This window comes from Pseudophryne corroboree, chromosome 1 (assembly GCF_028390025.1).
Source record: "Pseudophryne corroboree isolate aPseCor3 chromosome 1, aPseCor3.hap2, whole genome shotgun sequence".
Taxonomy (NCBI): domain Eukaryota; kingdom Metazoa; phylum Chordata; class Amphibia; order Anura; family Myobatrachidae; genus Pseudophryne; species Pseudophryne corroboree.
The window spans coordinates 57,381,822-57,395,587 of NC_086444.1; the positions used below are offsets into that span (position 1 = coordinate 57,381,822).

A 13,766-nucleotide genomic window follows, 5' to 3' on the forward strand; every position below is an offset into this window, starting at 1 on the left:
AGTGCACAGAAAGTTAGGGGGGAAATGTATCAATGCTTGGGGAGAGATAAAGTGGAGCGAGATGAAATACCGACCAATCAGCTCCTGTCATTTTTCAAACACTGTGGCAGATATATTAAACCTGGAGAAGGCACAAGGAAGTGATAAACCAGTGATACGTGCAAGGTGATAAACGCACCAGCCAATCAGCTCTTAACGGTTAATTTACATATTGGAGCTGATTGGCTGGTGCCTTTATCACTGGTGTATCCCTTCCTTGTGCCTTCTCCAGGTTAATACCTCTGCCGCACTGCCTGTAACATGGCAGTAAGGAGCTGATTGGCTGGTACTTTATCTTTCTTCAAGGTGACTAGAACATTCTGTTGGTGAACATGTATATACTGTATGTGACACAACCCCACACGTCTCACAGTCAGACGCAGCACCACCTAGCACACAATGCCTCGCTGCACCAGTGTGCATTTAAAACAAAGAAATTACAATTTGTACTGATTTCATGTTGCTGTAAAAAAAACTTGATAAGTAATCGCACAATGCGACATCTACTGAAAGCTAAACGGCAGTAAATAAAAACATAACAAGTAATGTTACTTCATAGATTTTTTTATGACATTCATACTATATATTGGCACAAAAATAAGAACTTTACATTTTCACAATATTAGTAGCCCATTTTATTTGAATTTTTTTGGGAGGGGGGCACTCTTTTCATAATCGGCATTTTGTGGGTGCATTTTAATCACTGAAGGAAGAAATATCAATCACCACCGGTTTGGTATTAAAGCTATTGATCAAGCAGGAAAACGACTCTGAACAAAGTTCTTCTAAAAACCAATTGGTAACAGGCTGAGATTTATCAATGCTTGGAGAGATAAAGTACCAACCAATCAGCTCCTGCCATTTTATAGGCTGTGTTTGAAAAATGACAGGAGCTGATTGGCTGGTATGTTACCTCTCTTCAAACTTTGACGCATCTCCTCCTGAGGGACGGAATACAATTTCTTCTTGCCAGATTAATACATTTTTTCGGCTATATTTAAAGGCAGATATATTTGTTTACTAAAAACATTAACTCTAAAACCCAGTATCTCACATGTAGTCCTTGGTAACTGCAAACAGGTCATATTGAAGTATTATTTACAGATCAATATATTAAAAGCAGTAATCCCACATAGATATTTTTACTTTAAAAATAAAGTTAAGCACCTTTTAATCATACATCTGATGAACCTTTTTCTTAGCTGTTCATCTGCCAATCACAATCTCATTTTCAAGGGGTCTCTGGAGGGGAAAACAAGCATGGCTGCCAGACCACAGTCTGTCTTCTACAAAGACACAAACTCGCAGCCGGTCATGTTATGTTATGGCACTTGCCAGATTATAAAACTAGTATCTTTGTAATCAACAGTTTCTGTCGCCCTCTCACAATGCAGGCAGCCATTTTGTTAGATGGATCTACCTGCATGAGAATGCAACCTATCAACGTACTAGGAACCAGTTGAGGCACTTCAGGACTGATATTTATGAGGCAGTGAATTGATTTAGCCCAGAAAATACGTCTCTATATACTGTGTTCAAGCTATATGTGTTCCGTCAATTTTGAAATATAGGTAATGAATTTATTATCAAGAATGCTTGAAATTTTGTATTGTCAGGATAATTATTTTTCCCATTTAAAATGACCCCTTGATTTCCCCACACTGCCCTGGCTTTGTCTTCCTTACTGAAATGTTTAGCAGTTCTCCTCACAGTGCCAAAACCAGGAAACTCAGTGATGATGCCTGTGTGTATGACAGGATTATTATAAAGCAGCCGCCATTCTTTTTCTGTTCTCTTCCAAGTTTATGAAACATCCTGGATATCCCGCTATTTAGCATAACCACGCCCACTATCATGCATGAGCCCTGGCACGGATTCCCATCACTTGGCTGCCTCAATTTCATGACTGGCATAACCATGGCACTTCGTTAGGATCACACTAGTGAACGAACATGAAACACAGACTATTTATTGTATGCTCTCAAAATAGAAAGGATTGGGGCAAAATCTATACATGAGTAAGAATTGTATCGCTGTCTTTGGGGTTGGTCTCCTTTGTACGCCATATTGTATAATGTGGGTGTGAATTTGATAACCCTACAATAAACAATTGTTATGAACCCTTTGCAGTCATTTGTTTTACATATGTTGTCCGATATAAAAAAAAAGAAAAAAAAAAGAGGAAATTATCAAGCTAGACGTGATCCAGAGGTGAAGGCTGCTGAGTCTGCTCTAGCGTTGATGCTGGAGCCACGGCGGCGCTAATATGCAAATGCTTTGTGCGTACACTCAGGGTAAGGAATGCGCCGTAGGTGTTTTCGCCCAAGCGCATTTGCAAAACATCGCTCCACCGCGTCAGACATCGGCAATGCGCCTACCTGTGGATCAGAACCTCTTTTATTATTAGAATGTGGCGTGAAACTGTATAGTTCCTTCAAAGACATTTTTAAGATCAGCTTCAGATGACTCCGTATTATAGGATAACCCCAAAGTGACTGCGTCACCAGAGCGAAGAGTTAGTTTACAGAAACCAAGAACCGATATTTACAAAAACCCCATACACATCGAAGGCCCGGTGGTAAAACCGCCCAATCCTAACATAAACAGATGGGCTAAGTGAATCCCTGATTTGAACACTAGTTGGTTTCACCGGCAGTAACACATACACGCCAAGCAATAACATAAGACATAAGATACTTCAGAATAATCCACAAAATGTTTGGTAGACAGCTAAACGTCTCATCGTCCGCTTACAGAGAATGGGGAGCTCCTGAAATGTAAACAGCACAAGGTCGAAAGCCCGTTTTGCGTAATTCAGCGACGTGCTCGCAATGACACTTTAGCGACTTGCATACCTAATCCAACCGAAAAATCTACATCGCATGATTCAAAACAAAATAAAACACCCCCCTCTTTTTTTTCTTTTTCTTTTTTTTTTAACCAGTCACCATTTTTTTTCTGTAAGAAACATATTTCTCTTTATCATTTACGCTGCGTATAAATATATAAGATTAACACTTCTTCACAAGAGATGTTGGCATACCATAACAATGCAAGAAGGTGTAGGGGTGGGGGTGGGGGTGGGACGTGTTTTTTTTTATAGGATATTTTTTTTTCCATTGTTAATGGTATGTAGCTGTGAATGGCTGCAAAGCAGACACTGGCCACCAGGGGGCATTGTGGTGGTTTATCAGCCGCTGCACGTTAGCTGTACCAGGTTCTCACAGTCTGCGTGTGTTACTTTTATTTGTTTCGTGTTTCTTCTGTTTCTTATTTAACAGGCGCACTTTCTTCCTCCTGGTTTTGAATCCTCTAATTTTCCAGAGTTTCCTCCATTGGCAGTTTCAGGTACTTGGGTCTTGTCCACGCACTGTTCCATGCGTTTCATTATCAGGTCCAGAAGGGTGTCAACGGATTTCTCCACATTCTGTCCGATTGCCGCACTGGTTTCAAAGTATGGAATGCTGGCAACACAAGAAATATTACTCTGTTAAGGAGCTTACAAAAGACAAAGTAGTTTGTGCACTGTAAAACATTACTTTTCATTTTTTAAATAATTATTACTGTAACTTTATGTTCAAGCCAGCAAAAATAAAATGACTGTTAAATGCATGGAAATGACAAACGCGTTAGCTCAAATTCTTTATTATGTCCCAATTATAATATGGATGTGGTATGGAAGGTTGAACACACTTAGGTTGACAATGTCTAGGTTAACCACTACTGGTCGACAGTAACTAGGTCGACAGGGTTTCTAGTTCAACATGTTCTAGGTCGACAGGTCAAAAGGTCGACATGAGGTTTTGTTTTGGTGTCGTTTTCTCCGAACAGTGACCGGGAACCCCAATTAGTGCACCGTGTCCCCTCGCATGGCTCGCTTCAGGTTACTATTCTCAATCGTAGTCCACGTATGGAAAAGTTTAAAAAAAAGAAAAAAAAATTGTGAAAAATTCATGTCGATCTTTTGACCTGTTGACCTAATTACTGTCGTAACAATAGTGGTCGACCTAGACATTGTTGACCTAAGTGTGGTCGACCGAGAGACCGGATACCATATAATATACTCTCCTGCTGTCACAATCTCGTGACCGTCCCTGCTGTGAGAAAACCCAAGGAGGAGTGGAGGAGCCGTCACTCTGGCTGTTACTCACTGGCTCTCCCCGTCACCCTCTGCCACTCCCCAACACACACAGCCTCTCCCCCTATCCACTGCCTCTCCCCATCACCCTATCCCTTTCACCCACTATCTCTTCCTGTCACCATCTGCCTCTCAATGTCACCCACTGCCTCTCCCTGGAACCATAGTCACCCTCTGCCACTCCCCCTACTTACTGCCTCTCTTTTTCACCCTCTCAATGTCACCATCTGCCTCTCCATGTCACCCACTGCCTCTTCCTGTCACCATCTACCTCTCCCTGTTACCTAATGCCTCTCCCTGTCACATTCTTTATTTCCCTGTCATCTTCTCCTTGTCACCTACTACCTCTCCCTGCTACCCTCTGCCTCTTCCTGTCACCATCTACCTCTCCCTGTTACCCACTGCCTCTCCCTGTCAACCTCTCCTTGTCACCTACTACCTCTCGCTGCTACCCTCTACCTCTTCCCTATCACCCACTATGTCTTCCTGTCACCATCTACATCTCCTTGTTACCCACTGCCTTTCCGTCACACTCTGCCTATCCCTGTCACCCTCTCCTTGTCACCTACTACCTCTTCCCTGTCACCCTCTCCTTGTCACCTACTACCACTCCCTTGTTTATGTTGAGAAGTATTATTAATTGTGCATACCAAATAGTGAAAATCAATAAGCTTATCTGAAATATATGTGCTCAAGCTACCTGAGTCCAGAAATCCTCTTACCAGAGAAAGGACTTGGTTTTAGTGTTATCCATGCTTGAGCACAGGTGACTTAATTAGTATTGTGATTTTTCCATCTGTGCTGAAGCCTGGATATCACTAAACCTGCACTGTTAGAGGACTGAGGTTGGGAATGCCTGATCTACCCCCTGATGAAGTCTTTTTTGGGAGCCAATTAGACTACCTATATATTCTTGGATTGTGGGAGGAATCCGGAGTACCAGAGGCAACCCACGCAAGCATGGGGAGAATATACAAACTCCACACAGTTAGGGCCATGGTGGGAATTGAACCCATGACCACAGTGCTGTGAGGCAGTAATGCTAACCATTACACCATCTGTTCTTGTACAGTGGATGAAAAATGCATTAAGTAACTTTTAACGTCACATGTTCTTAGCTACCTGCGAACTCTGATCCTTCTTCAGCCAGATGAGCCTGTTTTTACCATTAGACGATTACAAATACTACACTCCTGTGGGCTTTTTTGTTTCTGATTTACGTCAGTATAATATACTTCCTTTGTGAAGAAGATTCTGGAAACAGGCAGCTTGCTCACAAATATCTCGGATAAGCCTATTACATATCGGGGGTAATTCCAAGTTGATCGCAGCCTGAATTCTGTTAGCAATTGGGCAAGACCATGTGCACTGCAGGGGAAGCAGATATAACATGTGCAGAGAGAGTTAGATTTGGGTGTGGTGTGTTCAATCTGCAATCTAATTTGCAGTGTAAAAATAAAGCAGCCAGTATTTACCCTGCACAGAAATAAAATAACCCACCCAAATCTAACTCTCTCTGCAAATGTTATATCTGCCTCCCCTGTAGTGCACATGGTTTTGCCCAACTGCTAAAAAAATGTCCTGCTGCGATCAACTTGGAATTACCCCCATCGCCATTTAGTACACTTATTAAAGTCTCATCAGTGTACACACAATACTGTTCCGTCTCTTGCCTTGAGTCATCTTGCATTCAGCTGTTAGTGACTGGAATTGCAGAATTCAGCTAAAAACATTTTATGGATTACTAAGGCCAGTCACCCTTCACTAGTCAAACATTTATTACAAAAGTACAAAAGAGAGATAATGGACAAGCAAATATATATATATATATATATATATATATAATGTTCTCATTCTTGTAACGTAAGAAACTCAAACTTGTATGCAAGAGTATAGGGTGTATTAAGGGACGACGGGGCGACGCAGTACACGGAGCACCAGAGTCTGCTGCGCCTGCGCAGGTTTCCAGGAAAATGGTGCAGCAGCCATTTCCACAGCAATTTTCCTGCTGCACATGCGCAAAACACACAAAACTGACCACTGCGCCATTTTCCCAGTGACTTGCACAGTGCTGCTGCCACCGATACGGGACTCTGTAGAGAAAGGTATTGAGAAAAATGGGTGCAGGGAATGCAGTGTGGGGCCCCCTTGGAACCGGGGGCCCGTGCGCACAGCACACCCTGCAACCATTACAGATACGGCGGTCTTATACTGGTTGTGTCCTCTGCTGCCTCCACTGGCCCATGTGATCCTCAACTGCGAATGGGATGCGGTGTACGCAGAGAAGCAGGTAGTATGCCGCACGCAGGTACACTAACCCACAGACTACTCATTACCTACAGCAATAGAGACATTCATATTGTTTCCTGCTAGCTAAGCAATGTGCGTTTCGTTAGGTGGCGCCTAATTACTTACCCGTATTTATCGGCAAGCTCCTTTGCTTGCCTCTCGTTGACCTCTCGCTGATCTGACAGGTCAGCTTTGTTTCCAATTAATACAATATCTGGATTCTCACAGTAAGCATTTGCTTGAAGCTGACCTGAAATGTAAGAAAAAAAAAAAAAAAAAAAGAATACATTTGTTTTGAGGCTGAAAATAAACGACAGAATAGAATTCCACTCATAACTCAGGTGGAGATCCTACAGTGTTCCAGGAATAATTCCGGTGACTTACTGACCACTGTGCACCTGATCTGCTATATGCTAATGGCACTAATTGCCAGAAGCATTTTACAGGAAAGAAGGGGTTGGGTACGGGTGACGGGTGGTCAGCATACCGACGCTAGGATCCTGGCCGCCAGAATGCCGACAGGGTTGCAAGCACAACGAAGCCCCTTGCGGGCTATTCTCACTCTATGGTTGTTGTGGGCACCCACGAGTGTGGGTAGTCCTGGAACAACTGCCGACATTCTGGCGTCGGTATCCCGACCGCCGGGATCAAAACTACTCCTGAAAGAAGAGTGCGAATTGTTGGTGGGATGAACATTAGTAATTATGAACACCAATTAAAAGGGTAGAGTTATCAAATGTTGGAGAGAGATAAAGTACCAACAGATCAGCTCCCAACTACTGTGTTACGTGCTGCGCTTGACAGTTACAGTGGAAACTGATTGATTGAAACTATCTCTCTGCAAGATTTGATAAATCTCCCCCCTTAATGTTAATCTAACAGACTTCATCAAATATTATATTGTGCCATTTGGAGGGTAATCGTCTGTGATTGTTGTCGTCTTCCCCACAGTTTTCTGCTTTTATATTATTCTAACAGCAGGATTTTTATTAAATGCACAAACTTAATGGGACATTTTGATTTGCGGAGTAAAACTTTTTGTTGTGTTAATGGAGAGTAATGAAATCTTAATGTGTCATCTCTATTATTCTACAGATTCTCTCACCTATTATATTATACTGATCTCTATATTCAGTCGTCAGTGCTACAAACTGTGCTGTAAGCGTCATTACGCAATTCACAAATATTGTGTTCAATTTTGGGCACCATATTATAAAAAAGATATTGGGGAACTAGAAAGAGTTCAAAGAAGAGCTGCTAAATTGATTAAAGGGTTAGAGACACTGGAGTACGAGGAAAGGTTAACTATGTTAAATATGTATACTCTAGAAAAGAGGCGTCTAAGAGGAGATATTATTTATATCTTCAAATATGTAAAGGGTCATTACAAGGAGTTAGCGGGGGACTTGTTTATTAAAAGAACTCTGTATAGGACACGTGGACACTCACTGAGGTTAGAGGAGAGAAAATTCCGTACACAAGGAAAGGGTGATAATGGCGGACTCTGTAAATGCATTTAAAAACGGATTGGACACATTTTTAACTGGAAAAAGTATCCAGGGTTATAGCATTTAGCATAGTGACATTAATATCTCGGAGTGGTAAGAATCATAGCTGTCAATTGGTACTAAACCGTTACTTCAGCAGGACCATTATAATATGCACAACTTAATACAGAATACAGGTTGAACCCGATGGGCATTTTGCCTCTTTTCAACCTCACTTAACTATGTATCTCAAATATTACTGTATTGTAATCTGTTTTTATTGTAAGTTCCCAGCTTCAGAGATGACCCATCTACTCCTGCTAGTGGACATCAATTCTACATGGATGTAGCTAAATTATATTTCGCTATGATGCTGAGCATTTACCTTTATCATTAGCTAAATTATTATTATAAACCAAAAACTCTCCCCTTCCTTTAACCACTAGAGATCGGCCAGTAAAACTAGTGCCCAGTAAGCTACTCATAAGGAGATCATTCTCTCCAACTCTCCTGACGCATCAGCTTGGATGTAGAGCAGGAGCCTGGGGTGGAGCCCAGCTCAGTGATTAGCATACTAGTCAGGCTAATTAGCATATTACCCACTCACTAGACCTGACTCTACTGGTCAATACATGGCTGAGGGATTTGTTTTTTAAATTACACTTCTGGGAGTATAATGTTGGATAAAACAACACCCAAAGGTCCTCTTTAAATATGGACATCAACTAAATATGAAGGACTATTTGTAGAGAAGTAAAATGGAAATGTCTAATTAAAACCAGGTGTAATAGGTAAATTATTCACACTAGGATTGTACAATTACTCCTATGCAGAAAAATATACTTAGAAAAATAAATCTGGATGGAAACGGGCATTGGAGTTTATATGAGCGATCTAGCACTTTAGAGAAGCCGTCTGTCCATGCTAATCTGCTGAGGGCTCTGAAATTCTGCATGACAAGTGTAAAATACTAAGTATGCGAGAAGTCGCACTTCACAAGCACACACTGCCACGCATTTTGTGGTTAAGGCAACTGAAAAAAAACACCTGTAAAATGCGTAGACAAAACCTTGTACTCAGTCCTCACTTGTGTATACAGGTTCATTCGCTTATTTTATTTGGTTGGTCTATCACTGCCAAAGAGCATTAGTTGGGCATTATGGACACATTGCTAACCGCCTGATTTCAACAACCAGCTTTAAGAGCCCACATTTAGGTGTCAGTGGACTTCTTACGCTATTGCCCAAAGTTTCTGAATTTAGCAATGACTTATGATGAATGCGCTGCAGGTGACGTATAAGGGAGGATGTTCCTAGGTGGTTAATGTCCTTACCCCTACTTATTATGGATTGACAAAGGCAAGAGAAGGCTTGACACCTGTTGTCCGGATTTGTGGAGAAATAACGACACACTGAAGAGGTGGCTTTTTTGGTATTTTGCACAAATATGACAATCGGCTTTTTCATCCCGTGGCCAACAGCTGTCTCCACTGGTGCCTTATTCAAACAAACCACATCACCAGGAGAAGCCTCATCGTCAACTTCCTCCGCAGCGCCAGCTACACCCATATCCTCATCCTGGTGTACTTCTACAGTGACATCCTCAATGTCAATAATAGCAACTTGGCTGGCGGTGCTCCTACCAGCACTTGCAGGGTGCGTGCAAATGGTGGTAGGAGCCTCCTCTTCCCACACAGTGATGTGAAGGTCAAACCTAGACATCACAACCACAGACAGTGTCAGCACCCCTGTATTTTCACAACACCCCTGTAATTTTACAGCATACAAGACAGGGCCAGTGTACATTGAATTTCACGGCAACCCTGAATCTTTACAACATACAGGGCCAATGTAATGTTACTTGAGCAGCAACACCCCTATACTTTACAGCATACAAGAGCAGTGTGCTTTTAATTTTTAACAACTGCAACTCTGAATTTTTACAACATACAGGGCCAGCAGCTCCCCTATATTTTACAGCACACAGCAGTGTGCTTTTAATTTATAACAAGCGCACACCTGAATTTTTACAACATACAGGGCCAGTGTAATGTTACACCAGTATATTTTACGGCATACAGCAGTGTGCTTTTAACTTTTAACAACTGCACCTCTGAATTTTTACAACATACAGGACCAGCAGCACCCCTATATTTGACAGCATACAGAAGTGTGCTTTTAATTTTTAACAAGTTCACCCCTGAATTTTTACAACATACAGGGAGAGTGTAATGTTATTTGAACAGCAACATCTGTATATTTTACAGCATACAGCAGTGTGCTTTTAATTTTGAACAACTGCATTCCTGAATTTTTACAACATACAGGTCCAGCAGCACCCCTATATTTTAAAACATACAGGAGCAGTGTGCTTTTAATTTTTAACAACTGCACCTCTGAATTTTTATAGCATACAGGGCTAGTGTAATGTTATTTGAACAGCAACACCTCTATATTTTACAGCATACAGCAGTGTGCTTTTAATTTCTAACTGTACCCCTGAATTTTCACAAATACAGGGCCAGCACCCCAATATTTTACAGCATACAGCAGTGTGCTTTTCATTTTTAACAACTGCCCCTCTGAATTTTTACAACATACAGGTCCAGCAGGACCCCTACATTTTAAAGCATACAGGAGCAGTGTGCTTTTAATTTTTAACAACTGCACCCCTGATTTTTTACAACATACAGGTCCAGCAGCACCCCTATATTTTCCAGCATACAGGAGGACAGTGTCCCTGCACCCTGTACAACACAGTGACAGCCAGGACAGCACCCCTAACACAGCACAAGTACACCCCAGTGACTGCAGCAGCACCCCTACAGAGCACACACTAACCCCACCCGAGTGGTCTTCTGGTTGCCGACGGCCGGCCTCTCGGCGCCGGAATCCCAAACGCTGGCATACCGACATCTTTTCTCCCTCTTGGGGGTCCACGACCCCCCTGGAGGAAGAACCGTGCCCGCAGCGTGGCGAGCGCAGCAAGCATGCAAGGGGCTCATTTGCGCTCACCCAGCTGTTGGTATGCCGGTGATCGGGATTCTGGCGCCGGTATACTGGTCGCCGGGACCACGACCACCGGCAAACCATACCACACCCCCGACGCCACCACTCACAAAGAGAAACAGAGGTCTGTCTCCCTCACTCTCCAAGTCCAGAGTGAAAATGGCAGCGACGCGCGGCTGTTTATATGGAATCCAAAACCTGCAAGATTCCGACAGCGGTATGATGACGTTTTGCCTTGTGCTGGTTTCCGAGTCTGGCGGGAAGTCCCGAGTGAGACTCCGATCCGGGCTCAGAACATGAAGCCCGGGGGATTCGGTTCTCTGGGAACCGAACCCACCCATCTATAGTACAAATGCACACTTGTGTATGAGTGTGTACAAATGCACACCAGTGTAAGAGTGTGTACCAATGCACAATTGTGTATGAGTGAGTGTGTACAAATACACACTTGTGTATGAGTGAGTGTGTACAAATACACACTTGTGTATGAGGGAGTGTGTGCACTTTCTGGAAACCTGTGATCCTGAAAGTTCCAAATTAACGAACGTTAATAATGGTGATATTCAGTGATAACGTCACACAGACACTGCCAAAGAACTGTGATGTTGTCCATAGCAACCAATCAGATGCAGTCTATCATTTTCTAAAAGGCAATAGAGAAATGATAGACAGCATCTGATTGGTTGCTATGGGCAACACCCCAATTCTCTGTTTTAGAAGCTTTAGTAAATGTACTCCTTACGTCTCTTCCTGCAGACACCGGGAGGATAACAAGGTGACTGCAAAGTAATTAACAATGGAAATGGCGAGTAAATTCACCAAGGGGTGCGCTAAGAAACTGTCCGTTTAACCACATACATTTAATAAAGAATATCAATTTATTACAATAAATCACGAAAGTTCTAATAATACACGCACATAAAAAATTCATCAGCTCCTTGTCGCCCCCTAGTGACCGTAAAATGACCAATATGTCACTATTAGGAAATGCAAACAACACTAAAATGTTCTAGAGCAGCCGTGGCCAACCTGTGGCTCTTGAGCCACATGCGGCTCTTTCTTTATTCAAATGTGGCTCCCGACACTCAGTCACCTGACCACAACAGATCCTGGAAACTGGTGCACTCCAACCAGACACACAACAGCACTATGCTGACTGAAACTGAGGGAGCCAGATACTGGGCTGTAGTGACATATGAGGGTGCTGACTGGAGTGACACAAGGGGGAGCTGGCTGGAGTGACACAGGAGAATCCTGGCAGGAGAGACAAAATGGGGGAGCTGACTGGAGTGATACAGGAGGGTGCTGGCTGGAGTGACACAGAAGGATCCTGGTAGGAGAGACATGATGGGGGACCTGACTGGAGTGACACAGGAGGGTGCTGGCTGGAGTGACACAGCAGGGTGCTGGCTGGAGTGACACAGCAGGGTGCTGGCTGGAGTGACACAGGAGGGTGCTGGCTGGAGTGACACAGAAGGATCCTGGTAGGAGAGACATGATGGGGGACCTGACTGGAGTGACACAGGAGGGTGCTGGCTGGAGTGACACAGCAGGGTGCTGGCTGGAGTGACACAGCAGGGTGCTGGCTGGAGTGACACAGCAGGGTGCTGGCTGGAGTGACACAGCAGGGTGCTGGCTGGAGTGACACATGGAGGAGCTGAAGTGTATTATGTGAATATGGCTTTTTCAACATATTTTATGTGGATCTGGATTTTATTATTTTATGTGGAAGTGTCTTTTTCCATGTATTTTATGTTGATTCTGGCTTTAAAATGTATGTTATGTGGATCTGGCATTTTTATTGTCTTTTATACCTGGGGCGTGGCCTAGCAGGCACAAGGTCACACCCCATTTTTGCACACGCGCCTTCGGCTTGATGTCAGCTCTTTGACGTACCTAACAAGATTTTTTGTCTCTTTGTCTGTGACTGGTTGGCCACCCTGTTCTATAGTAATCCTGTATATTCACATGAGTGTGGCCACCTTTAATAGTCACCGTCAGTATTATGTCCCATAAATTCCAGGGATGTGCTGTGGGTGAGCTCACCTCACACCTCTCGTATAGCATGCGTGTCATATGCAGGTATATACCTGTCAAATCCTGGTGTAGGAGTTCTTATTACTAGTATACGCCTCATTAAGTGTCGCTGGTGTAAAATAGTGATAGTAGGGATTGGGTGATTATATCAGTCGTCCATAAAGTGACAGAATTCCCTCATCTGTGACACGTTTCTCCGTCTTTCCTGTGTGGCGGTTTCTGATGTCCAGGATTTGACATATATACTGTGCCTGCATATGACAAGCGTGCTTTACTAGAGGTGTGAGGGGAGCTCACTGAATTTATAGGACATAGGTTCAGAACTGATCGCTGCTGTGCATTTTCGTACAGTGGGCGATCAGATCTGAACTGCGCATGCGTATGCTCCACAATGCGCCGGCGCTTCGGACGACTGCACCGGGGATCGGTGCTTAGTGACGGGATGGTGCAAAAAAAAGCGATCGCATGGGCGATCGCAAGGTGACTGACAGGAAGAGGCCGTTTGTGGGTGGCAACTGACCGTTTTACAGGAGTGTCCAGAAAAACGCAGACGGGACCAGACGCTTTCAGGGAGGGTGTCTGACGTCAGCTCCGGCCCCGATCAGCAGGATTACATCGCAGCGAATGAGTAAGTCCTAGGCTGCGCAGAGACTGCACAAACTGATGTTTGTGCAGCTCTGCTACAAATGCGATCGCACACCCGCACAGCGATTCCCCCCTTCCCCTGTAGGCGGCGACTATCTGATCGCAGGGCTGCAAAAAACGCAC

At 43.5% G+C, this 13,766-nt stretch overlaps 1 protein-coding gene across 3 annotated transcripts in view; it reads right to left on the bottom strand.

Annotated features, from left to right (window-relative positions):
- Positions 1-587: 587 nt before the first annotated feature.
- Positions 588-13,766, bottom strand: part of RAB27B (RAB27B, member RAS oncogene family) — a 450,874-nt gene continuing 437,695 nt past the window's right edge. For all 3 annotated transcript variants that reach the window (XM_063959930.1, XM_063959910.1, XM_063959920.1), the window contains 2 exons: positions 6,593-6,716; positions 588-3,503 (listed from right to left, as the gene is read on the bottom strand). In XM_063959930.1, coding sequence (XP_063816000.1) covers positions 3,314-3,503; positions 6,593-6,716 — 314 coding nt within the window. In that variant the 3' untranslated portion in view covers positions 588-3,313. The remainder of the gene's footprint in view (positions 3,504-6,592; positions 6,717-13,766) is intronic.